The 26,263-nt window shown below is 43.4% G+C and overlaps 1 protein-coding gene across 1 annotated transcript in view; it reads left to right on the top strand.

Annotated features, from left to right (window-relative positions):
* Positions 1 to 15,006: 15,006 nt before the first annotated feature.
* The window catches only part of psmb7 (proteasome 20S subunit beta 7), a 50,483-nt gene continuing 39,226 nt past the window's right edge, over positions 15,007 to 26,263 (top strand). Inside the window, exons 1-4 of the mRNA XM_052036942.1 lie at positions 15,007 to 15,092; positions 16,611 to 16,704; positions 20,354 to 20,451; positions 21,451 to 21,591. Coding sequence (XP_051892902.1) covers positions 15,031 to 15,092; positions 16,611 to 16,704; positions 20,354 to 20,451; positions 21,451 to 21,591 — 395 coding nt within the window. The 5' untranslated portion in view covers positions 15,007 to 15,030. The remainder of the gene's footprint in view (positions 15,093 to 16,610; positions 16,705 to 20,353; positions 20,452 to 21,450; positions 21,592 to 26,263) is intronic.

Here is a 26,263-nt window from a genome sequence, read left to right as displayed (position 1 = left end):
ATTCTTGACCATTGACCACGAGTCTATGAACCAATATTGGGCTCTGTGAATATAAAACCTCTTGACTGCAGACTGCCATCTTTCACCTCATAGATTTAACCGTCAGCCTCATGGCCACACATTAACCCAGCTGGCGGAAGCCAAGGTCCAGAAGCAGTAGAAATTAACAGGCTCACAGGGCCTAGAATACAATTGTCATTTCCCAAGAAAGGGACCCAGTCTGGTGTCCAGTTGACTATGTGCCCTTGGGGAAAATATTTCAGTGCTAGGTTGAAAGCATTTCCCTTTGTGTCTGGGGGAAAATGCCTATTTGTTCAGTAACTATAGTAACAAGACAGATCTTACCACAAAGTGCAATAAACAACATGGAAAATAACCTACTTGAAGCAGAAGGCCACAGTTCCCACGAGGTTCCTTCACCAGGTTGCCCAAGACAATGTCAAACGGAATGGTTTCTGGAACGTTTTCTGCTCACAGGGTGACTGCTGTCACTGGTGGCTCTCTGGAAGATGCAGCTGCCGTCCAGTCTGTGCAGTTGATTACAAGAGCCAAATCCACCAGAAGTTTGGAAGGTAGGCTGCTCAACGATACTTCAAACAGCACATTTATCCTTTACTCTGCTTAGGGAATCTCTCAAGGTTCAGGATAACTTGCTTCTACTCTAGTTCTATTGTCTAGAGCTACACCTTATCCATAGAATTCTCGAGGATGACAACCAATGTAACACTATTCCCATAGCTATCTCCTTCAGCACTCTGAGTTGCAAATTATTGGACCCTGGGGATTTATTACCTTTTGGTGTCATTCATTTCATTCCAGCACTTTTTTCTTACTAATACTTATTTCCAATTCTTCATCTTCATTAGATTCCTGACTCTATAGTATTTCTGTAAAGTGACTTGTTTCCTCCTCTATAAAGACGGAACCAATTTATCTGTTTAATGGAAAAATCTGAACAAAAAACAGAGTGTTGGAGATACTTAGCAGGTCAGTCAGCATTTGTGGAGAGACAACGTTAATGTTTCAGATCAAAGACCCCTTGTCAGAACTGAGAAAGAAAGAAAACAAGTCACTTTGATGTTTTGGGGAAGGCTGGGGAGGGATGGACAGGTCAAAGGGAAAAATCTGTGATAGGGTGAGCCCAGGATTGCCCTGGGGATAAGTTGCAGAGGTCAGCTGGTTCACTGAGGAAAGACTTGCTTCTGAGAGAGTGGTTAGGATGTGGAAGGCAACTCCTGATAAGGTGATGGAGAAAGCTTTGATTATGGCCTTCAAACGGGAAATGGAAACAGAAGGGATAGAAGTTGAAAGGATATGGGAAAGGGAAGGAAGTATGGGATGAACTGGCTTCACCTTGAAAGGGCCAGCTCAGATATGATAAGCTGAATGTCATCCTTCTGTGCTGTACTATTCAAATCAATTGACCATTAATGTCCTGTGCATTAAACTTTGGTTAATGTGAAGATTTGTATTTCCTGTTTGTGGATGTCTCCAGTTGTTAGATAATAAATAGATTATATTTTACTCAAAGACTGAGTTTTATTTTAAGGAATAGTGGGCTTGGAAAATCATTGCAATGGCGTGTATGAGAATCATTGCATCTTTGCTGGAATTAACACAATTTTGTCTTTGGACATAGTTAAATGTTAGACTAACTGGCAAAAGGCTTATTTGTTGAAGTCTAACCACATTCTTTCTGAGTAAGCAGTTAGAACTGTGGCTGAAACAAGCTACATCATCCATAACAGCCCTAAAGGATCCTTTGGCAGGTTATATTGTCCAGTGAAAGCAACAAAGTAAATGCAGTGAGCAACCTGCCACAACATGACTCATACTGGGTGGTAACACTCAAAAGGTCCAGTTCTGGGAACACAGCTTTTAGTCAGGAATGTAGGCAGTGCCCAGCGAGCAGGAAGAATGGAGACTAAAGTTTGGACCGGAATCTTGAGGCTTTAAATTGTAAGGACCTGGTAAATTCTATGAAATTACATCAGAATTATTTAGTTTCAACTCCGGAAAAAAATTTGTCTGTGCTGTGCATCCTGAATAATTATACAAATATAAAATTAAAGACAAAAGCTAGTCTGAGTAATAGAACATACAGAACATACAGCACAAAACCTACAGCACAATTCAGGCCCTTTGGCCCAATGATAAACATGAAAGAGCCATGTGATGCACTAATGTCCTTCAGGGAAGGAATATCAGGCCAGAGGGACCACTAAGGAATGTGATTTATCCACACAGTCTTTTTCCAGGGAAAGGGGGCCTAAAAAGGCATAGGTTTAAGGTGGGAGGGGAAGGATTTAAAAGGGACATGAGGGGCAACTTCTTCACGCAGAGGGCGGTGAGTATATGGAACGAGCTGCCAGAGGAAGCAGTTGAGGCCGGTACAATAACAACAACTAAAGGACATTTGGATAAGTATATGGGTAGGGTTAGAGGGATACAGACCACACACAGGCAAATGGAACTGGCTGTGGTGGGCAAAAAACATGACGATGCTGCAGGAACTCAGCAGGCCAGGCAGCATCCGTGGAGAAAAGCAGGCGGTCTACGTTTTGGGTCAGGAGCCTTCTTCACGACCTCTAGCTTTAGCTGTTTCTCTAGCTTTCGTGGGTACCTGGGTCGGCATGGATGAGTTGGGCTGAAGGGCCCATTTCCATGCTGTATTGCTTTATGATTCTATGATTTGTGGAAATGTATCTGCAGAACTCAACTTTTTGTTTGAATTATTTATTAATGGAATATGACTGGCAGTGCCTGCATTTATTGACCATCCCCAATTGTCTCCGAATCGAGGAGCAGTTAAGAGTGAACCACACTGGTGTATCTGGAGTCAGACCAGGTAAGGGTGGCAGATTTCCTTCCCTGAAGGACATTAGTGCATCACATGGCTGTTTCATGTTTATCATTGGGCCGAAGGGCCTGAATTGTGCTGTAGGTTTTCTATGTTCTATTACTCAGACTAGCTTTTGTCTTTAATTTTATATTTGTATAATTATTCAGGATGCACAGCCCAAACAAATTTTACTTCAGCCTCCTCCCATCTTTCTTCATCTAAATCACTTAAATTCAAATTTTCCAGCTGCTATGGTGGGATTTGAACTCATGTCCCTTGATCAATACTACTGTCCTTGTTATAATTAATTTTTTCACCACAAAGGCATGATTAATCAAGTTACAACTCTACCATTTCTTTGTTGCTTGCACCTATAAAATAAACACTTTACTATTGTCGAGGAAGATGTGGATGTAAACCCAAGACCTTATGTAGCACGATGCTGCACATGGTACATAGAGTCTTGCATAGTTTCACTGTGCCGTGTCACCAATGTAGAAATACAAGATATCTTTATTAGTCACATATACATTGAAACACACAGTGAAATGCATCTTTTTGCGCAGTGTTCTGGGGGCAGCCTGCAAGTGTCGCCATGCTTCTGGCACCAACATAGCACGCCAACAACTACCTAACCCATACGTCTTTGGAATGTGGGAGGAAACCGGAGCACCCGGAGGAAACCCACGCAGACACGGGGAGAACGTAGAAACTCCTTACAGACAGCGGCCGGAATTGAGCCCGGGTCGCTGGCACTGTAAAGCGTTACGCTAACCACTACACTACCACGCCTGCCCTAAATGGTGGTTATGTCGTGGGCTGGATACTTTTAAGCAGTGGCAAAGCAATGATGTTCATCAACAACTTCAAACAGCAATAAAAATCTAACAATCTCAGGGGAAAGATTTAAAAGGGGATCCCAGGGGTAGCTCACCTTTTCAAGGACAATTTGGGATGGGCAATAACTGTTGGCCTTTCAACAATACCTACACCCCATAAAACAGTTCCGGTCGCCACACCACAGGAGAGATGTGGTAGCAGTAGAGTGAGTGCAGAAGAGATTCACCAGGACGTTGCCTGGAATGGAGGGCTGTAGTTATAAGGAGAGATTGGATAGGCTGGGTTTATTCTCACTGGAACAGGAGGCTGAGGGGTGACCTCACAGAGGTTTACAAGATTATGAGTGGTATAGATAGGGTAGAAAGTCAGAATCTCTTTCTAGGGCAGTGAAGTCCAGAATTAAGGGGCACAGGTGAGAGGGGGGGAATTTAAAGGAGATCTGAGGGGGCAAGTTTTTCACACAAAGGATGGTGAATATTTGAAGTGAGCTGTCAGAGGAGGTAATGGAGGCAAATACTATTACAATGTTTAAAAGGCATTTAGACTGGTACTTGGATAGGAAAGGCATAGAGGACATGTACAATGCAGGCAAATGGGATTAGTGTAAATAGGTATCACGGTCTGCATAGACGAGCTGAGCCATAAGGGCCTGTTTCTGTGCTGTAATATTTTATGATTCTATGAAAGCAAATGGAAAATTATCTTTGCTTAGAACCACTCTGTTCTTGAACCAACCGGCACAACCCTAATCACTAGTTTAGCAACACTATAACCAATTTGCATAAAAATGGACTTTTTTATTCTAATTGTGTTTGCTCTTGTATAAATTGGGTATAATTTATGTTTAGTTTATGTTTTTCTTGTGAATGCTGTGCATATGCTATGTTGCCTGTGATACAGCTGCAACTAAGTTTTTCATTGCACCTGTGCACACATGGACTTGTGCAGATGACAATAAATTCGACTTTGACTGAAGAATGCTATGGTTAGTAACTTTAATCTATCACTATATGCTAGAATTAGGTGGGAGCAGGGACTTAAAATGAGATAAAGAATCTGAATAATGGTTGTTGTTTGCACTTCGATGAAACAACTTTTTTTTTTAAATTTGCAGTTGGCAGAATTAATAGTACCTACAAATTAAAAACATCAATATCAGCAAAAAATTATTAGGCTTTTTTCCAATTAAAGTCTGCCAGAAGTATTAATAACTAGGTAGATTAATTACATTAAGGAATGGATCACAGATGCTCTACAAACTTGCCTCAGGTCTCAGTTCCAATTACTTTGTTATTTGTGAGATTGCAATTCTCCCTCTTATAATGGCCACCCGCCCACAGGAATTGCACTTACATATTCCAAGGCTCACACTGTCATTTGATTTAACAAGCTGCACTTAATGTTATTTTGCTGTAGAGACATCTGAATGCTTGGAATGCAACAATACTCAGTTCCCATTGCCAGCTTTTACTGGTTGGTGTTGTATTATCCTGAGTCTGGTGACCTTCACCTTTACTGAGACAAAGATATTCCTGTGAAATGCTCCATTATCAGTGTAATATTTTCATCATTTTACAGATTGATAAGTTCCATGAAAAAAGTTAAAACTGAGTTTATAATTCTGGGCGCTTTGTTTGCAGGAGCAACACTTCTATGGTAAATAGATTCTGGTAAATATTACATGGCTAACCATCAAAGCTAATTCAGCTGGTTATAATTGGATGCAGTAGTTTTTTATTAAACTATGGGAAGAGAAAAGTTGCTCCTCTAGTATCTCAGGTTTTAATTTCAGTTCAGTTTGTATAAAGCTATAAATGCTCGATATTGAAACCAAAGACAAAATATGCTGGAAATACTTAGCAGGTGAGTCGGTATCATACACATTAACATTTAAGGTATAAGGCATCATCAGAACTGACAAGACAGCTCTGTAATATAAACTATTTGGTCTGGAATGTGGAGATCAAGTGGCACTCTCAACCATCAATTTCCAGAAGAACACAAGTACAAAATAAGAAATAGGAATTGACAACAAGGCCCCTTGAGTCTGCTTCTCCATTTATAGAGTCAGAGAGTTGGATAGCACACAAGTGGCCCTTCAGACAAATCTTTTGCCCGTCTACACTAATCCCATTTGCATGCATTAGGTTCATATCCTTCTATGCCAGTCCTGATGCACGGTTCTGAGCCGAAATATCAACAATTCCTTTCCCTCCATCGAAAGATCCCCAATCGAAGGTTCCACCCAGCTGAGGTTGGGAGGGTTGAGAGCTTCGTTCCTTGGAGTGAGTATCACCAATAGCCTGTAGACGCCACAGCCAAGAAAGTGTACCAGTGCCTCTACTTCCTCAGAAGGCGAAAAAAATTTGGCATGAACCCTTTGACCTTCACCAATTTTTATCAATGCACCATAGAAATCATCCTACCCGGATGCATCACAGCTTGGTACGGCAACTGCTCTGGCCATGACTGCAAGAAACTGCAGAGAGTTGTGGACACAGCTCAGCACGTCACAGAAACCAGCCTCCCCTCCATGGACTCTGTCTACACTTCTCACTGCCTCAGTAAAGCAGCCAACATAATCAAAGACCCCACCCACTCTGGGCACTCTCTCTTCTCCTCCCATCAGGCAGAAGGTCTGAAAGCTCGTACCACCAGGCTCAGGGACAGCTTCAATCCCACTGTTATTAGACTACTGAACAGTCCCCTAGTACGGTAAGATGGACTCTTAACCTCACAATCTACCCCATATGAATTTGTACCTCATTGTCTGCCTGCTTTCTCTGTAACTGTAACACTTTATTTCTCATTCTGTTATTGGTTCCCCTTGTACTACCTCAATGCACCGATGTGATGAGATGATCTGTATGGGAGTCAAGCAAAGCAAAATTTTTCACTGTACCTCGGTACACGTGACAATAATAAACCAAATTACCATCTGATCTATATCCTGCTGTAGCCTTAGACAACCTTCCTCGCTATTCACAACACCACCAACTTTCGTATTATCCATTAACTTACTAATCATACCTCCTACATTCAGATCCAAGTTGTTAACATATATCACAAACAATGTGCCCCAGCACCAGTCCCTGCTGTACACCACTGGTCACAGACTTCCAATGAGAAAATCAGCCTCCCATCACTACCCTCTGCCTTCTATCACCAAGCCAGTTTTGAATCACATGTGCTTTAACCTTCTGAAGTAGCCTGTCAAATGCCTTACTGAAGTCCATATAGATCAGCCATTCAGGACACATCCTGAGTCTCAAGCTTCCTTCCCTACTTGATTCCCATGGCCTCTGATCCCCTTAGTGTCCAAAAATCCATCAACCTCAACGTAGTCAAGGATTCAAAACCTTCTGCTCTATGGGTTAGAGAATTACAAAGATTAAAGATTTCTGTATAAAGAAAGTTCTCTTCAGTTTAGTCCAAACGGCTGACTCCTTATCCTGTGACTTTTACCTCTGGTTCCAGATTCACCAACCTTCAGAAATCCTCACAGAATCTTTAACATCTCAACAGATTTTCTCTAATTCTTTTAAAATTACAGAATGTTTAGGCTGATTTTACTCAGACAATCTCCTAATCCCTCTTGATTACAGGAACCAAAGCAACGATTCTACATTGAACTGACTCCAAGTCAGGTATATCCTTCTTCAATTACAGAGATCATGATGGTTTACAAACTGGTATGTTTAAGAGACCTAGGTCATTACTGATTTCCAGAATACATTTAAAAGTGATCTATGTCGGCATCAGAAGCAACACCTGGTCAGAATTTGACTAAGTCACAATCACTTTAAAAAGCAGAACACTTAAAATTTCTCTACTTTCAACATTTTTATCTAATCTCCCATCTTAAACCTTTTTGGATTTTTCTCTGTCAAAGGCAAATATATTTATGAAAATTGCTGTTAGAAATACACACAAAGAACATTTTACCTTTAGCTACGTCCAACAAATTAAATGGATTTTTATTTGTTAAATTCATTCATCATTTTTAGTGTTACTTATTCTCCCCTCAGATCCTACCACTCACCTACACACTCGGGGCCAGTTACAGTGGCCAGTTAAACTGCCAACCTGCATGCCTTTGGCACGCAGGAGCAAACCCATGCAATCACAGGGAATATGTGCAAAGTGCACACGCACAGCACTGGAGGTCAGGATTGAACCTGGATCACTGCAGTTGTGAAGTAGCAGCTTTGTGCCACTGTGCAGTCAATGGTCAGATGTGACCATGTTTTGGGATTCATGTCTCAGGATCAAAGGCCTTGAGATTAATAGTTCAGTGACTTTACCATTGTGCTTTACCTCCCTCACTTCACAACCTTGAATCTTACCAAATACCCAAAAACAAAAAACTGCAGATGCTGTAAATCTGGAATAAAAGAGTATACTGGCAATACTCAGCAGATCAAGCAGCAGCTGTGAAGACAGTAAGACAATTTCAGATAGCCAGACATTCCTGCTTGTGGCAGAACTGACCAGTTCTTATGCAAGGCCATCCACCTGTAACATAGCTCAGATTTTCTCTCTCCACAGATGCTAGGTAATTCCAGCATTCTCTTTTAGTTCAGATTTCCAGCAACTGTTCCGTTCTGCATCTCACTGTTCCAGCATTATTTATCTTTTCTCTCCACTGCACTCATTCATCTCCCTCTATTCACATCTCCTCCAAACTGATCAGCAGTGATTAACAAGCAGTCATCTCCCTCTCTTTGATGGCATGCTATGTGCCTGTGATGCTGCTGCAAGTAAGTTTTTCATTGCACCTGTGCACACATGGACTTGTGCATGTGACAATAAACTCGACTTTGACTTTGATCAATAGCATTTGAGTCACCTGAATAATCTTGGTATCGACCATAGAACAGACTTTCCCCTGTATTCCCCTCTGCAACTTTTTCTCACTTTTCCAGTCCTGATCAAAGGGCAACAAGTCAAAACATTAACTCTGTTTCTCTATCCACAGATACTGCCTGACCGGCTGAGTTTTCTAGAAACATTTGCTTTTGTTTACCCAAATATCCATTCTGCAATTTTACACAGAAGAGAATTGGGAAAAGATGCAATGGATAAGATGAAGCAACTAGATAAACTAATTCCTTTTGCTTTTAATTATTTTCATTAATAGTGATTTTAATTATGGTGATGGTTTCATTCTACCCAGCAGAGTCAATCACATTCTATTTTTATGTGCTCAAATAAAAGCTGACACCCCAACAGGGTTCACTCAGAAAAACAGGTCTGCTCACTGGGAGGTGCCAAAGGGAAATTTTAGAGCCGCAGACCATGATTTTCCATCTACTTAATCAAACAGAACATCCGAGGCTTCCGGTCTGCAATTCCCTGGCCAGCTACACCCGTGAGTACACTTCTTACCAGGAGCCTCTGATTGGGAAACAGTTGCTGCTGTCTCTAAGTTTATACTAAGAAGCACACAAGGTATTATTTTCTGATAAAAGGAATTTAACTCACATTTCTTTACATGCCATCCGGGCCATGCCATTTTTTCACAGGGACCATCGGCAGGAGGTTCAGAAACCTGAAGTCCCAAACCACCAGGTTCAAGAACAGCTACTTCCCTTCAAACCCTAATCACTAGAGTTTGGCAACACCAGGATCACTTTGCACTAAGACAGACTTTTTTTTGTTCTAATTGTGTTCTTCCTTGTAAAAATTGTGTATTATTTTTCTTGTGAATGCTGCTTTTATGATGCTGTGTGCCTGTGCTACTGCTGCAAGAAAGTTTATCGTTGCACCCGTGCACACATAAACTTGACTTTGACGTTAGTCAGCAGAATTGGTTGATAATTGTCTTTATCCGATGATCAGTTTTACTCCTATAATGATTATCACTGATGGAAATGTAGGACTGCAACTGTACTCATTGAACTGATCGAGCCAGGTAATTGCTTTTACCCTACGCAAGAAGTTTGCATAAACTCCATGTTCACAGATCAGGCATTGAGGCTTCCTCTGTTCCATGGGTGGGTCTGAGCAGTCTCAGTTGTGTGCTGGAGAGCTTTAAATTTTCCTTTTCGCCCATCATGTTTCTGTTTTTCCCATTGTTTGTGTGGATATGGTCTGAAGCATCAACGAGTACCATAAAAGATCAATGCCAGGCACCTCCTGTGCAGTGTCTTTCACAGGAAATTTGTTTGCAACTTCTTGTCAACTCCATTTTCTAACTTCACCAGAGCTGAAGTCATATTAACAGATCACTGGCACACTGAATGATGAACCTCTGTGCTACAAATTTTTAGTGCTCATGGTAGTAATCTATATTATCAAGCTATTTTCTGGGGTGTTTCATGTAAGATACACATGAAACTGTATAACATAAAGACCATGAGGACGGTTTAAGACTAGATTATCAGATGACTGCTGATCAGAGTTGATAACTGGCTCAGTGATAGCTCATAACTCAGTCTGCAGTTTGTAGATTCTGATCCCATTCCAGAGAATTGAACGCAAAAATCTCTGATGTTGTACTATGGGAACCTCAGCAGGGATACTGTCTGCTCCTGATATCCAGAGCACATGTTGTCTTTTTGACTTCTTATCAGTCTAAGGTGATAAGTCCATGGTTGAGGAATTCCTTCCAGCATGTGCTGACTGCCTCTCTGTCCTTGAAAAGCTCTCCTTTATGCTTGTCTCTCAGCAGGTTGGGCCCTTGGAGGTTTGGGATATAGATGGCCTTGTCAGTGCTGAAGAATCCGCACATGCGATGTTCTCTGCTCTGTCACCTAAATATCTATCACACCCAAAGGGGTAACCTATGTGTGGAGGGAGGGATGTGGGCGAGGTCCTAAATGAATATTTCTCACCTGCATTCACCAAGGAGAAGGATACGGAAGATAGTGAGTTCAGGGAGGGGTAAGTGGATGATCTGGAGCAGGTCAGTATTAAGAAGTGCAATGTTTTAGATGTCACAGAACACATAATGGCTGATAAATTCCCAGGGCCAGATGAGCTCTATCCTGGGATCCTATAGGAAGCAAGGAAGCAGAAAGCTGGGGCCCTGATGGAGATTTTAGCTACAGGGGAGATATCAGAAGTCTGGAGGATAGCTAATGTTGTTCCTTTATTTAAGAAGAGCAACAGGGATAAGCCAGATAACTCCAGGCTGTTGAGCCTTAAGTCAGTGGTAGGGAAATTATTGGAGAAAATTCAAAGGGGTAGGATTTATGTAGATTTGGAAAGGCAGGGGCTGATCAGGGATAGTCAGCATGGCTTTGTGCAAGAGATATCCTGTCTCACTAACTTGACTGAGATTTTTGAGGAGCTAACTAAGAAGATTGAGGTAAGCAGGGTGGTAGATGTCGTCTATATGGACCGTAGTAAGGTATTTGACTATGTCCCGCACAGTAGGCTGGTTCTCCAAGGCGAGATCCAAATTTAGATCCAAAATTGGCTTGGTGATAGGAGACACAGGGTGGTGGTGGAAGGTTGCTATTCTGATTGTAAGCCTATGACCACCTGTGTACCACAGGGATCGGCGCTGGGACCCTTGTTGTTCGTGATATATATTAATGACTTGGATGTGAATGTGGAAAGTATGATTAGTAAGTTTGCAGATAACACAAACATTGGTGGTGTTGTGGTTAATGAAGAAGGTTGTCCAAAGCTACAACAAGAGATGGATCAGATTAAAAATTGGGTAGAATGGTGGCAGATGGAATTTAATCTGACAATGACAAGGTGATCCATTTTAGTAAATCAAATAGGGGTAGGACGTATACAGTAAATAGTAAGGGACTGAGGATTGTTGATGAACAGAGAGGCCTTGGGGTCCAAATCTATACTTCCCTGAAAATGGCAACTCAGGTTGACAGGGTGGTGAAGGTGGTATATGGCATGATTGCCTTCATAGGTCGGGGAATAGAATATAAAAGTTGGGACGTAATGTTGTAACTTCACAAACATTGGTTAGGCTTCACTTGGAGTATTGCATGCAGTTCTGGTCACCACACTATAGGAAGAAGGTGATTGTGCTGGAGAGAGTGCAGATGAGATTCACCAGGACGTTGTCTGGATTGCAGGACTTGTGTATTGGGAGAGGTTGGATAGGCTGGGCTTGTTTTCTCTGGAATGAAAGAGGCTGAGAGGTGACTTGATAGAGGTATATAGATTATAAGGGGCACATGCAAGACTATTGAATGGTCCCCTAGTGCAATAAGGTGGACTCTTGACCTCACAATCTACCTTGTTATGGCCCTTGCACCTTATCATCTGCCTGCTCTGCACTTTCTCTGTAACTGCAACACTTTATTCTGCATCCTGTTATTGTTTTCCCTTGTACTACCTCAATGCACTGTCGTAATGAAATGATCTGTATGGATGGCATACAAGACAAAGATTTTCACTGTACCTTGGTACATGTGACAATAATAAACCAATTTACCAGTTTACATCATTGATAACCTCAGAACTCAGGATTGACGAGGAAGCAAATTATTCTTGATGAAGGACAGTTGCGGAATCGACGGGGCTAATTTTCAGATAAGACATTAAAATGATGCCCCATTTTCTCTCTCAGGTGGATATAGAAGATCCCATGATATTTTTCCCCCCAAGGGGAAGCAGAAGAGATATGACTAGTGTCCTAGCATATATCTCTCCCTCCACTTACATCATTTCGACATTATCTATTCAACATCGGAATGCCTAAAGTGGGAGCTTGCTTGGTTGTAAAATCCTCTGGGAAGTCCCAAGAGGAGGCAAAAGGCACATCAGAAATACAAGTCAAGGTGCTTAAATCAGAATTTGTAACATCCACCAATCCCATTTCTGCATCCTCCCTGGAAATGTTCCCCACCAGATCTGTGTGCTAACATCCTGTGTGATACTTAGGTGTTAAAGCAGAGAATTCCCTGACCTCTGGGTCAGGATCTTGTGGTCAGTGGTGAAACAGGGCTCGCTGCTGACCTCAAAGAAAGGGAGGTCTCTCTCTCTCTGTGATAAGAACTACCCTTTCCAATGTTAATCCTGAAATCTCTCCAAGTCACACACCACCCTGACTTGAAATATAATCGCCAGAAAAGCCAGAATTTATTGCCAATCCATAATTGTTCCAGGTTTCTGGACCATTTCAGAGGACACTTAAGAGTCAACCACATTGTTGTGGATTTTGCGTCACACATAGGCCCGAATGGATTTGCTTCCCTGTAAGACATTAGTGAACCAGGTGGGTTTCTGCAACAATCCAGTGGTCTCATGGTTAACATTACTAAAGACTATTTCTGTTTTTGAAATTCCAGATTATTAACATAATTGAAATCCCACATCTCCCATGGTGGGATTTGAACCCTGGAATGGATGAACAGGGTAGCGGTGTATCTGCTGATATTATAGAAGAGTAAAGAGGTAACTGATTGGAATCTTGACAGGGCAGATGCGGAGAGAATGTTTCCTCTTGTGGGAGAATCTAGAACTGCAATCCAGCATTTGAAATTAAATGATCACCCATTTAAGACAGAGAGGTCGGGTTGTTTCTCCTCTCTCGCAGGGTCACGAGGCTTTGGAACTCTCTTCCTCAAAGGGTTGCGGAAGTAGAATCTTTGAATGTCTTTAGGGCTGAGGTAGAAAGATTCTTGATATGCAGGGGGGGGGTGGAAAGATTGATATTGATATTTCTTCATTAGTCACATGTACATCGAAACACACAGTGAAATGCATCTTTTGCGTAGAGTGTTCTGGGGGCAGCCTGCAAGTGTCGCCACGCTTCCAGCGCCAACATAGCATGCCAACAACTTCCTAACCCGTACGTCTTTGGAACGCGGCAGGAAACCGGAGCACCCGGAGGAAACCTACGCAGACACGGGGAGAACGTACAAACTCCTTACAGACAGCAGCCGGAATTGAACCCGGGTCGCTGGCGCTGTAATAGCGTTACGCTAACCGCTACACTACCGTGCCTGGATTCTTGATAAGCGGGGGGGTTGGTGAAAGATTACCATGGGCAGGCAGGAATGCAGGATTGAGGTTACAATTAGATCAAGCATAACCTTATTGAAAAACAGAACAACTCAAGGGGGCTCAATCTGTATTTTTTCTTTGTACATTTCAGGACTGCTGGTTCAGGCCTCTGGAACACTGTTAATTTAGCCACTGTACCCCAAATGATCTTGTACACCTTGTATATGGGTATTTATTAGATCCTGAATATAAAGTACCTACATTAACCTTAATAAATAAAACAAGTATTGTCTCACAACTGATCTGAAGGCTGAGGTGGGCAAGTTCCTTTTACTCACATCATGCTGTCGTTGTTTTGCTTCATCAGATTTCTAAAATGCTCAGTAGATGGAGCCATTGCAATAAGAGATTAGTTTGTTAAACAAGCCAGGCTGGAATAAATGTGTCTATCTGCACACCTGCACCAGAGCCAACCACATACCTGAGAGAGTATCAAACCGAAAAAAAAATTACACAGAGGAAAAAGACGTGGCATTGGACATCTGTTTGCATGATGAAACATTGGAGAGAACAAAACCTGTTTTACCCTTTAGCTGTTTTATATCCTGAGACCTGAATTACAAATTGCAAAGTTCTGGTTGTATGCCAATCAAATCCCAACACCTCTCAACTTCCCAAAGGTACGAAATCCAACATGGAACCAAAAAAGCACAACTCTAAAATTAAGTCTCCAGTTGGCTTTGCACAGTTCCCTTGAATTAAGAGCAAAAATGTAGTAATTCATTCATACATTTTTTAAAAAAATATCTGAGTAAAGTTGACATTTATGGTCCGACAAGTTACCCCACTCATTCCTCCTGCCTCTCTCTCCACCCTCCCCATCCCTCAGCCTCCTCCTCCTCCTCCCCCATCCCCCATCCCCCATCCTCCTCCCCATCCCCCTCCCCATCCCCCATCCTCCTCCCCATCCCTCAGCCTCCTCCTCCTCCTCCCCATCCCTCAGCCTCCTCCTCCTCCTCCCCATCCCTCAGCCTCCTCCTCCTCCCCATCCCTCAGCCTCCTCCTCCTCCTCCCCACCCCTCAGCCTCCTCCTCCCCACCCCTCAGCCTCCTCCTCCTCCTCCTCCCCATCCCTCAGCCTCCACCACCCTCCCCATCCCTCAGCCTCCTCCACCCTCCCCATCCCTCAGCCTCCTCCTCCTCCTCCCCATCCCTCAGCCTCCTCCTCCTCCTCCTCCCCATCCCTCAGCCTCCTCCTCCCTCCACCCTCCCTGTCCCTCATCCCACTCCTCAGAATTCCTCCCACCATCTCTCCCCTCAGAACCCTTCCCACCTCCATGTCCTCCTCCCTCCTCCTGACCCCTCCCCCGGAAAAGCCTCTGCCCGCCGCCCGGTCGCTCCGTCACTTCCGGCCAGGCTGTCATGGCGGCGCTCGCAGTTCTCCGTCAGCCGGAGGGCGGCTTCAGTTTCCAGAACTGCCGGAGGTGAGGGAGGGGGGGGCCCGGAGGGAGGGGGTGGCGGGGCTGGCTGGAGCCTTTCGCGGGCCTTCGCCGAGCTCCGGGGGCGCTGGGAGCGGCTCCGGCTCCTGGGGTGGAGGATGACTCGGCAGGTTGGCCCGGGGTGGGGGCCTCATCGCCGCCCCCCGATCAATCCCCCCCCCGATCAATCCCCCTCCCCCCCCCGATCAATCCCCCTCCCCCCCCCGATCAATCCCCCCTCCCCCCCCCGATCAATTCCCCTCCCCCCCCGGATCAATCCCCCCCCCCCGATCAATCCCCCCCCGATCAATCCCCCTCCCCCCGATCAATCCCCCCTCCCCCCCCCGATCAATCCCCCTCCCCCCGATCAATCCCCCCCCGATCAATCCCCCCTCCCCCCCGATCAATCCCCCTCCCCCCGATCAATCCCCCCTCCCCCCCGATCAATTCCCCTCCCCCCCCGGATCAATCCCCCTCCCCCCGATCAGTCCCCCCCGATCAATCCCCCCCTCCCTTCTCCCCCCGATCAATTCCCCTTTCCCCCCTCCCCCCCGATCAATTCCCCCCCTCCCCCCCGGATCAATTCCCCCCCTCCCCCCCGGATCAATATCCCCCCCCTCCCCCCCCCGGATCAATATCCCCCCCCTCCCCCCCCCCGGATCAATATCCCCCCCTCCCCCCCCCCGGATCAATATCCCCCCCCTCCCCCCCCGGATCAATATCCCCCCCTCTCCCCCCCCGGATCAATATCCCCCCCCTCCCCCCCCCCCGGATCAATATCCCCCCCCTCCCCCCCCCGGATCAATATCCCCCACTCCCCCCCCCCGGATCAATATCCCCCACTCCCCCCCCCGGATCAATATCCCCCACTCCCCCCCCCCCCCGGATCAATATCCCCCACTCCCCCCCCCCCCCGGATCAATATCCCCCACTCCCCCCCCCCCGGATCAATATCCCCCACTCCCCCCCCCCCGGATCAATATCCCCCACTCCCCCCCCCCCGGATCAATATCCCCCACTCCCCCCCCCCCCCGGATCAATATCCCCCACTCCCCCCCCCCCGGATCAATATCCCCCACTCCCCCCCCCCCGGATCAATATCCCCCACTCCCCCCCCCCGGATCAATATCCCCCACTGATCAGTATCCTCCCTGATCAATGCCCCCCAGCTGATCAATCCTCCCAGTATCGTCCCCCCCCCCACTGATCAATCATCACAACTGATCAATCCCCCTCCCTTCCCAATGTCCCCCCCTGATCAATCCCCCATTGATCAATCCCTCTTCCTTCCTGATCAAACCCCTCCCCTAATTAATCCCCGTTTCCCCCCAATCAATCACCCATCCCCTCCAATCAATCCCTCCCTCCACCTCGCCTCCCCCCTCTGCCTCTCGTCCTCCTTCCACCTCCTCTCCGCCCCTCCCCCCGCTTCTCCCCACATGCTCAAGATTTCAGTGTGTAAAACAATTAAAAAATTAAATTATAAATTCTGGCTGAATTCACCATTTTTTTTTCATTTTTCAGGAATGCCTTCATTGAAGCTCAACTTACCAAGCAAGGCTTGAAAGTTCTTGAAGCAAGGAAGACTGGTACTACTATTGCTGGGGTTATATTTAAGGTACTGTGTCTTTGACCTGTTAACTTGGTTGACTATTAATCCTTTTTAATTTGTGCATTGACATCATGGATCTAAGAAAAAGTATTGTACTTCAAGTCCTGCATGATGTTACATTTAACCATTTGAATATTGAATGATGTTGTTAATCTATATTCGCCAGGAGTAGACTACTATTAAATTGCAGTGTTGTTAAAATCAGAGTAATTTTATGACTTTAAAATTGCAAAAGTCAGCAGAAGATGTTTTTAAAAAAATCACTGACAGTGACTGCTCAAAATTAATTGGCTTTTTCTGTAAATGCTAATCTCTGCTCCCATTATATCTTCTGATCAGAGATGGATTTCAAATGTTGTACCTCTATTAGAAATTTAACATTGAATCATATCCATGGAAATGAGTAACATAAAACCATTTGTAACAGTTTTGTACAGCAGAAAGTATTGCTGGTCTAGGGATGAACTTGTGGTTGATTTCATGGGTTTGATACAACAATGATTTTTATCCACCCTACTGCACCCCTCCCAAACAGCCAAATCACAGAGATCAGCAAATATACTATTCCCATTTCACAGCAGCCACAATTACTCTGTGTTAATGTGTTAAGCATTGTAATACTACTGTTGAGCAGTGTTCTAAAGGTATTGATTCCCATTTCCTTTACTGTTCTTAAAAGTCAAGTTGTACTTGTCATTAATGTGTGTTAGACAAAGAATCCCTTTCAGTTATCACACACAACATTCATAGAATTAAATAAAGGTTTACAAGAGGCCACATATAGTCTATCGTGTCTGCGCCGGCTCTCTACTGAAGCAACCTTCTAGTTCTACCCTGGCCCCTTCTCCACAGTCTTGTAAACTTTTCTCCAGATTTTTATCCAACTCCCTTTTAAGGGTCACAGTAAAATATGCCTCCACAGCAGACAGTGCATTCTAACCACACCCTGTGTAAAACAATAACCTTTATGTCACTTAATTCTCTTCCCTTTACGTCTGACTGCTGGTCCTCAACTCCTCACTAAAGAGGACGTTATCCAACTATCTAGTCTGTCTAGATCCTTCTTTGTTTTATATATTTCTATCAAATCTCCCCTCAGCCTTCTGCAGCCTTCAGCCTTCAGCCCTCTTCATGGAGACTGTTCTCAGGTACATTTTCTGGACCCCCCCCCTAATGCCTTCACATCCTTATAATGTGGTGACCAGAACTGTAGACGGTATTCCAGTGGAGGTTGCACCACTGTTTTATAGAGGGTCAGCTTTTATACTCTGTGCCTCCACTGATAAAGCCCAATGTGCGTCTTTCACTGCTCTCTCAAACTGCCTTGCCGCTTTCAATGATTTGTGCACGAGTATTCCCATGACCCTTTGTTCCTGCACACCGTTTAGACCTGTATCCTTTATTATCAAATGCATCATCTCACAATCCTGCTACAATCTATCACTGCCCTCTTTGCAGTTCACAATACTGCCAAGTTTTGTGTCATCTGATGCATGGCATTCTTCAATTTTTTTTAACTTGGAATTGTTAACAGCAGCTTGCATTTATATAGTGCCTTTAACAACAACGAAAAGTTTTGTTGTGCCGTTGAACCATGCAAGAAGGTGTCAGAACAGAAGGTTTCAAGAAATGTCTTAAAGGAGGAAAGGTAGATGGACACCTTCAGAAAGGGAGTTCCAGAGCTTGGGTCCAGGCAGCTAAAGGCACAGCCATCTGTGACAGAGTATAAAGTACTGGATAGACAAGGTCCAAATTGGGAGACGAAAGATACTTTGGAGGAGATTAAAGGAAAGACTGTATAGCTCCTCTCGTAACCACTAATCATCCCAATGTGTTTTGTAGTCTAAGAGGTACTTTCGAAATGTACTCATTGTTCTAATATAGGAAGCATGGGACCCAAATTGCACATGGTAAAATCCCATAATAACAATGCAATAATAATGAAATGAGTTTTTAATGATGTTGAGAAATAACTAAATTGAGAATACAGTTTAAAGGGACATGATGCCAGTCAGTTTTCACCTGCATTAGGGTGAATACCACATAAATGTTTCAAGCTTCAATCTTTTGAGCAATAACATATGTCTACAAAATTACTGGCTTGGAACTTTTGTGAAGGTGACTATGGTAACTCTGGATCCACACTGATTAAAGTGGAAAAGTATTCTGATTATGGTTAAGTGTCAGATGCTGTGCCTCTGTTTCCTGGGTCTTTTATGCTAACTTGCCAGGAGGGGTGAGAGGGGAAAGGTTTAAAAGAGACCTGAGGGGCAACTTCTTCACACAGAATACGGTTTGTATATGGAACGAACTGCCAGAGGAAGTGGTTGAGGCAGGTACAACAACAACATTTAAAAGACACTTGGGACAGGTACATGAGTAGGAAAGGGTTAGAGGGATATGGGCCAAACATGGGCAATTGGGACTAGCTTAGATGGGCATCTTGGTCAGCAGGGACGAGTTGGGCCGAGGGGCCTGTTTCTGTGCTGTATTAAGTTGACTCTATAACTGCAGCCCAAAATTTGTGATCACAGATTCGCACAGAACAAGTGCTAATTGATTGCCATTTCTACCCATAGATCCTATTTATTGGTTTGAGATTTATGTCAACATTGTTTTTGTCAATACGAGCAGTTTCACTGGCTCTTTGTAGTCACTCTGCTGGAAATACGGAACAAATGCAATGAGAAGGAAGCTTTCAAACTTTTTAAGCTTTTGCTTAATATAGGAGGGATCTCGAGTTATAAGGAATCCCACTGAATCTGTGAGCTTTTTCTCCCAATCTTGTTGCAAGTTTGTGGTTGTAGGTGATGTCACTGTTAGGGCTTCAAGAGTGGTGTTTTCATTTATTAATGGTGGATAAATCCCTACTCCCCCACCCTGACCCACTTGTTCTCTTACAAAGAGTACAAACCTCTTAAAACCAACATGAATGTGGCCTCCATCTCCCTGCAAATATATCACTGGCTGTAGTATTTCTAAGTTGTTGCTGCACTTGCCTGTAGCATTGTTTTCCAGGACATTTTGGTACAAATCAAGTTACTGGAAATCTCAGCCGTTTGGAGCATCTGCAGAGGGAGGAATGAGCTTTTCACCGAGGAATTAGAATGTATAATGTTCCAATGTTGCAGGAAAATCATGATCAAATACAATTGTCATAATTTTGGGAATGTCTGCTATTGGCACAGTTGCATGAAATGTGTAATTTATACAGGTTCATGCCAGATTGTCTGTAGGTACCTGTATTTGTTGGTATTTATTTCGTTTTAAGGAAGGCAGTTGGGGGAGAAACCTTGTTTGAACTGTAGCAGCTCCTGTACTTGCAAACCTTTTTTGTTGTCAATTTTTGTTGTTAATTAGCCAACTGTTTTGTTAGGAGTTGTAACACATCCTGTTCGATCATCGTCTTCGTGCCAGTATTGTCTTGGTCTAGTTGTGAGAAGTTGAAATTGGAAATTAATTCTTTCTCCATACTCAGAGACAAGCAAGCAATATAGAAAATGCTGAATGTTTGTTTTCTAATTAAACCTTAACTTGGATGTGTGCTTTGTAGAATTTGATTAGTCAGCATAAACAATGCCACATTTGGTTAGAAATTGTGTATGATTTTCGAATAGTATGCTCTGGTTAACCAATCTCATTTGTTTTACTTAAGGATGGTGTAATTCTGGGTGCTGATACCAGAGCAACTGAAGGAATGGTTGTCGCAGATAAGAACTGCTCCAAGATTCACTACATTGCGCCTAACATTTAGTAAGTAATTACATTTTAATTTTTAATTTGGGTTTGTGTGACTGTTCCCATTGCTTTTTAAAAACTGCTGCGCATTTAAGACACTGATCAAAGTGAGAGCCTGAAGCTTGAATTTAAGTCGGTTCTCAAACAGATTCGATTCCTCAAAAAAGAAATAAAAATAAAGAGGAAGAAATCTAGCAAAAAAGACCTGTAAATGTGTTAAAATGTAAGAAATATCTAAGCAGTGAGTCAGCTTCTATAGGTTATGATGCTTTGGCTGCTGGATCTTTCCTCAGTTATGATGAAGTTTCACAAGCCTTAATCATCTGATATTGGCTCAGGATACTTTCCCAACCTTGAACCCTGCTTTGGTCTTGATTCCTTATGTGTAATGTCATGGGAGTTAAGCCTCTGAGTGAGAGAGTTTTGCACTTAAGTCCCACTCCAGAGTGAGAACATGATCCAGGCTGATCCTCTAATGGAGCCGACGGTGCTGGGGTGCTCTCTTTTGGATGAGATGTTACACTGAGGTGTGGCTACCTTCTCGGGGGATGGAGAAGACCCCATCGTGCTATTAAAAGGAAAGCAAAAAGTATTCACTTCAGATTCAGTTCCAAATTTATTCCCACAATTGACTCTTGTCAAAGTGGAAAATTCTTGACAACCCATCATAGTTTATTGGATGTTGCTGTGCACAAATTGGCTACTGTTTCTTATAACAGAAATTAATTTAGAAGTATTTCAATACCTTGAAAGCACTGGGAGGATGTGAAGTTGTGAATATTGCTTATTTTTTCATTATTTTCCTCTCCCACTCTTCATCTTTACTTCTTTTGACTGGCAGTCCTGTGTAACAAGGTTCTGATCCTTATTATCTTTTGTTTCAAATTTTATGTTTAAAATTATCTTATCCACTGTCGGCAGACAGTGACAGAAGCAAATCCAGAACTGCTACACGTGACAGCTTTATTTCAGGTGAGAATTCTCACTGGCTGTGCTTTCTGCCACCTCCTTTAGTTGCTGTGGTGCTGGTACTGCTGCAGACACAGAGATGACCACTCAGCTGATCTCGTCCAACATGGAGCTCCACTCATTGTCCACTGGGCGCCTTGCCCGTGTAGCTACTGCAAACCGCATGCTGAAGCAAATGCTGTTCAGGTAAGTAAACCTTGGTGCAATTACACTTAAATGTTTAAATTGTTCGATTTTAGCCCCACCTAGATGTCTGATTTCTAACAAGCAGAGGGTTTCTGTGATTCCTTTGTGATTTATGCATTCAGTTTATTATAGCTTTGCTGCTCATTGGCAGTCTTGACTTCAGCACTATGATACGCGTGTGATCTGCTGTTTCTGGAGGCTCCAACACATTGTTAGTGATGGTTTTCATGGTACCTGCAGAAGCAGTGGCCACCCTAGCAGCTGCTGGAAGCCCATTGTCTGTTTGCCACCAGATCAGGTGTGCCTGGCTTGTCCCATGTAGGCCTGGACGTAGTTTTGCGATCATTTCATTTTGCAATATGATATAGTATTGCGCAGTCCACTGCACAATCACAGCTATACGACTGACACAGCAACAGTTTGCTGAGGCAGTACCATAAGAATATTTCTGTAGTACCAATGTTCCACAAGACAAAAATTAGTAAGAATTGGTTTTCAAATTATGTCAGAAGTGAAAACCTTTGAGAGTATCTTCAGCCTGCACTTCAGAAACTGCTCTAAGTACAAGTTTCCATAATTTTTTAACTCTTCAGGTTACTTTGTATGAATTTAACAGGATATAAATTCATTGTGAGTTATAGCACAAAAGAAGCAACAATGAATCAGCAGTTATTTTATATGCTGTCCTTCTTTTTCGCTTCATACAGTCACTAGAACTTAAAACCCAGTTTATATTCCAGCCATTTCAGGCATTCAAGCCTGTCATCTCTCCCATGGAGCAGTCCATCCCAGCTACCTTTCCTGCATCATGATAGGTATAGGGATGGCAAGGGAGCAGACTGGGTGTTCTCTTAAGTGGGGGCAATGTTTACCACGCCCAAGGAGGGGCAGCTCATCCTGCACAGATGCATAGGAGAGGGCAATGGGAAGATCAGGTTCTTTATTGAACCCTTACCCATGTGCTGTACTCATCTGTTTCTTGTAGTGGGGGTGTTGCAACCCAGAACTGGCATGGCATCAACTTGATCTGTTTAACAAGTCTCACATGGCTTCTTTCTAAATTCCATTTTTCAGTGCTGCTCCCCAGGCTGCTGCTTCCTGGGCTTCGTTTCCTTGTCACTGAAGCTTGCAAGTGTTCATCGAATGACGACTATTCTAGTGCTGAGTGACCCACCTTGTGCCGGTTTTGCTGCTGGTGCTTGGGAGGGATAGAGCAAACATTGAAGGATAATGCAGCATTGGTTAAGCTCAGGCTGTGGGTGTCGATCACCCTGCAGAGAGGAACTCGCTCTCTTACTATCCTTGCCTGTCTAGCAACCCCGGCTGATGGGGATACTAGATCTCATACATTCCTGTTACCTATTCACGTGTGGTTCGCTCGGTGCGCTGCTACTCAGCTGCTGAATCTTCAGATTGTCGGCCGCAGAGCAAGCTACTCTTCTACTTTAGTAGTCTTCATGAGGCTCATTAGACAGTGCTCGTTGTCTCTGAGTCAAACTTTGCAATCTTCTGCTCCAGACTTCTCAGTACAGGCTCAATAGGCTGAATGCAGAGAGGACGCTTCCCTCAGCAGGGGTGTCTAGAACCAGAACTCAGTTGTGCGATATAAGAAAAGTCACTTAGGATTGAGCTGAGAAATCTCTTTACCTAGCGGTTGGTGAACTGGTGGAGTTCTCTGTCTCTAGTCTGGAGGCGAAGTTGCTGAATATATTTAAGGAAAAGAGATTTCTGGGCACAAAATGCATGTAGGGATGTGAGGAAGAGGATATAGATACGGTGTTTGTGATAGAGGTCAGCCATGATTGTATTGAGATGAGGCTCAGAGCTGAATATCCTATTTTTTTTTAATTTCCTCTGGTATCAATAACAGAATATCTGGGGTGTTATCACTCGGGATGCTCATTTATGAGACTTTGTCTACCTTTGGATGCAGAAGGCCCCAGGCTGCTGTTTTGCAGTCATTAAGCTGGAAAGAGTGCAAAGAAGATTTACGAGAATGGTGCTAGGACTTGAGGGTTGAGTTATAGGGAGAGGTTGGGCAGGCTGGGACTTTATTCCTTGTAGCGTAGGAGACTGAGGGGTGACCTTAAAGGTGTATAAAATCATGAGGGGCATGGATAGGGTGAATGCACACAGTCTTTTTCTCAGAGAAAGGAAATCAAAAAGTAGAGGAAATGGGTTTAAGGTGAGGGGGGGAAAGGCTTTAATGGACCTGAGGGGTAACTTCTTCTTGCAGAGGGTTGTGTGTACGTGGAACAAGCTGCTAGAGGAAGTGGTTGAGGCAGGTTCAATAACAATATTTAAAAGACATTTCAACAGGTACATGGATTGAAACGGTTTAGTGGGATTTGGGCCAATGGGACTAGCATAGGTGGGCATCTTTGATTAGTGCGGATGAGTTGGGCTGAAGGACTTGTTTCTGTGCAGTATTACTCTGAATCATCGCCCTCCAAGTCCTGCAGACTCCAACTACTGAAAAGGATATCAAAAGGGGAAGAGGGGTACTAGAGTCCAGCAGTAAAAGGCTAGGCAGCAGTTGCTGCTTGCATGAGTGATTGCTTGAAGAGGCAGCACTGATACAAGTAGTGACCAGGCATCATTTTGTGTGCCCTTACCTCTGGATGCCCATTGATGTCAATAGCTGTCCTTCCCATCAAGCAAAGCACTAGTGGCTTGCCCACCCTCCCCTCACACAGAGCTGTTTTCTTCAGTAGAGAAGAAAATGTTGTGGCAAGAAATGTGCAGATGCAAGGGGCTTCATTTAGTATAAATTGTGAGCAGGCTGAGGAAGTGGTCATTTCAAAAAATGGCTGGAATGTTTTCTGGCTGATGGGAGTGTAATCTTCAGCGGTTGTTACCTGCTTAGGACAATGCTTTTTATATCTGAAATGAGGGCAATAATATAACTGCGCACTTGGATCTGTTCTTTTAGTCTATTAAGAGTCTTAATGTTTAGACTTTTGTCCCATATCACACCACTGCACATTATTTGCCTGGAAATTAATTTTTGTGTCACAAAAATTTACCGTTGTCCTTGTGGCTTATATTAAACAGAAGAGGTCCCAGCACAGATCCCCAAAGCATTTTGATAATCCTACCTTGTCTATCTCTGTAGCCACAAGGTTACATTCCTTTGACACCATATGCCTTAATAGACTCTGGTATTTTGTCAATGACTTGAAATATTATATTTTCCATATTATATCCAAACAGTCTTTGATTTCCTCTAAAGATCCAATTAAATCAGTCCAGCACAATTTGCCCTTTACAAACCACTGCCTAATGTCCCTGAGTAGCCTGCGCTTTTGGAAGTGTTAATGAACTTCATTCCATCACTGCACAGATTAATTATCTTATAATTTATTTGCTTTTTCCTTTTTCTTAACGAGTGCTGCTCAACAGCTACCCTCTGAGCTTTTTGTCATAAAACAAAAATCACCAGTTCCCAAACCACGTGTCTTGCTCTGGGAATGTGTGCCATGTGGGCCTGGTGAATTTTCCATTTGTTCTTAAGGAAATAAACAATACTGGGAAAGATGACATTTATTTTCATTGCTGCACTGTACTTGCCCTGAGAAGGTAATCGTGAACCTCTCCTCAAAGCTGTGTCTTTTGGGATAGGATATCTGTCATTTTATCTGAACTGGTCACGATTTCCACTGGCTAAAGCTTTGAGGTTGGCTCTCATTTTGCTCCTTCCACCACATGGCATAACAAGTTACTTAAATGAAAAAGAATACACCCTTTTTATCTGAATGATTTTAAGTTGATGTGTACTTTTAAATGTTTATCTCCTGTTGTGACCACATTTGCTTGAGTGTGCCCACTGTGCTTCTTGGTCCCACTAATGTCTGTCTGTCTCTTTTAACAAAAAAAACAATGCGGAGTTCTTTAAGCAAAAAACAAACTGATGGTGGAACTTAGTGGGTCAGGCAGCATCCGTGGAGTGAAATGGACAGTGTTTCGGGTTGAGACTCTTCATCTGGACTGAGAGTAAAGGGGAGATAGCCAGCATCTGCAATCTCTTGTGTCTGCGGAGTTCTTTGAGACCTGTTTTGATATCTTCTCAGGATAACCTTTGTCTTTTAGGTTCCTGTCCCTATAGACCAAAACTTTTATTTCTCTACTTTTCAAACTTCTTGCTATTTTCCTTTTACAGGAACCACTAATTTGTTCCATGTGCTTTAGTTTGCCTCATCATACTTTAATCCTTTTAACATTGTTTACCTTCCTCATTAAGATGTTATAACCTTATATCTATTAAATGCCATTTAAAAAAAATAATCATTGCTGAAACCCTTCCTGTTGATGAGACAGTGCCATATCTAATTTGCATTGAAATCTCTCATAAGTTTAGCTTGCTATTTTATTGCCATTTTATTTCTTTAAGTAATTTGGGTTGTCACCTCACTGAATTTGGCAAATTTCCAGTCCAGTTTTCCTATCTTAAGCTTGCTATTATCAATGTTGACCTAAGTTAGATAACTTACCCAAGGATTCTACCTTCAGATTGTCAGCATTAGTAAATGTTCTCATGAAGTCTGTACTGCTAAAAGCCAGAACTTGCAGCCCCTTAGTTAGTACTAATAAGGCGCTTGCTTCTTGAGCAGGCAGTATTTCATATAGCTGAGTGATTTACGAAACCATGCCAGAGGAGAGCGATGAGTCAGCA

The sequence above is a fragment of the Pristis pectinata genome, chromosome 23, assembly GCF_009764475.1.
Source record: "Pristis pectinata isolate sPriPec2 chromosome 23, sPriPec2.1.pri, whole genome shotgun sequence".
NCBI lineage: Eukaryota > Metazoa > Chordata > Chondrichthyes > Rhinopristiformes > Pristidae > Pristis > Pristis pectinata.
The sequence above is the reverse complement of the archived record's forward strand: the minus strand, read 5'-3'. Positions and strand labels throughout refer to the sequence as shown.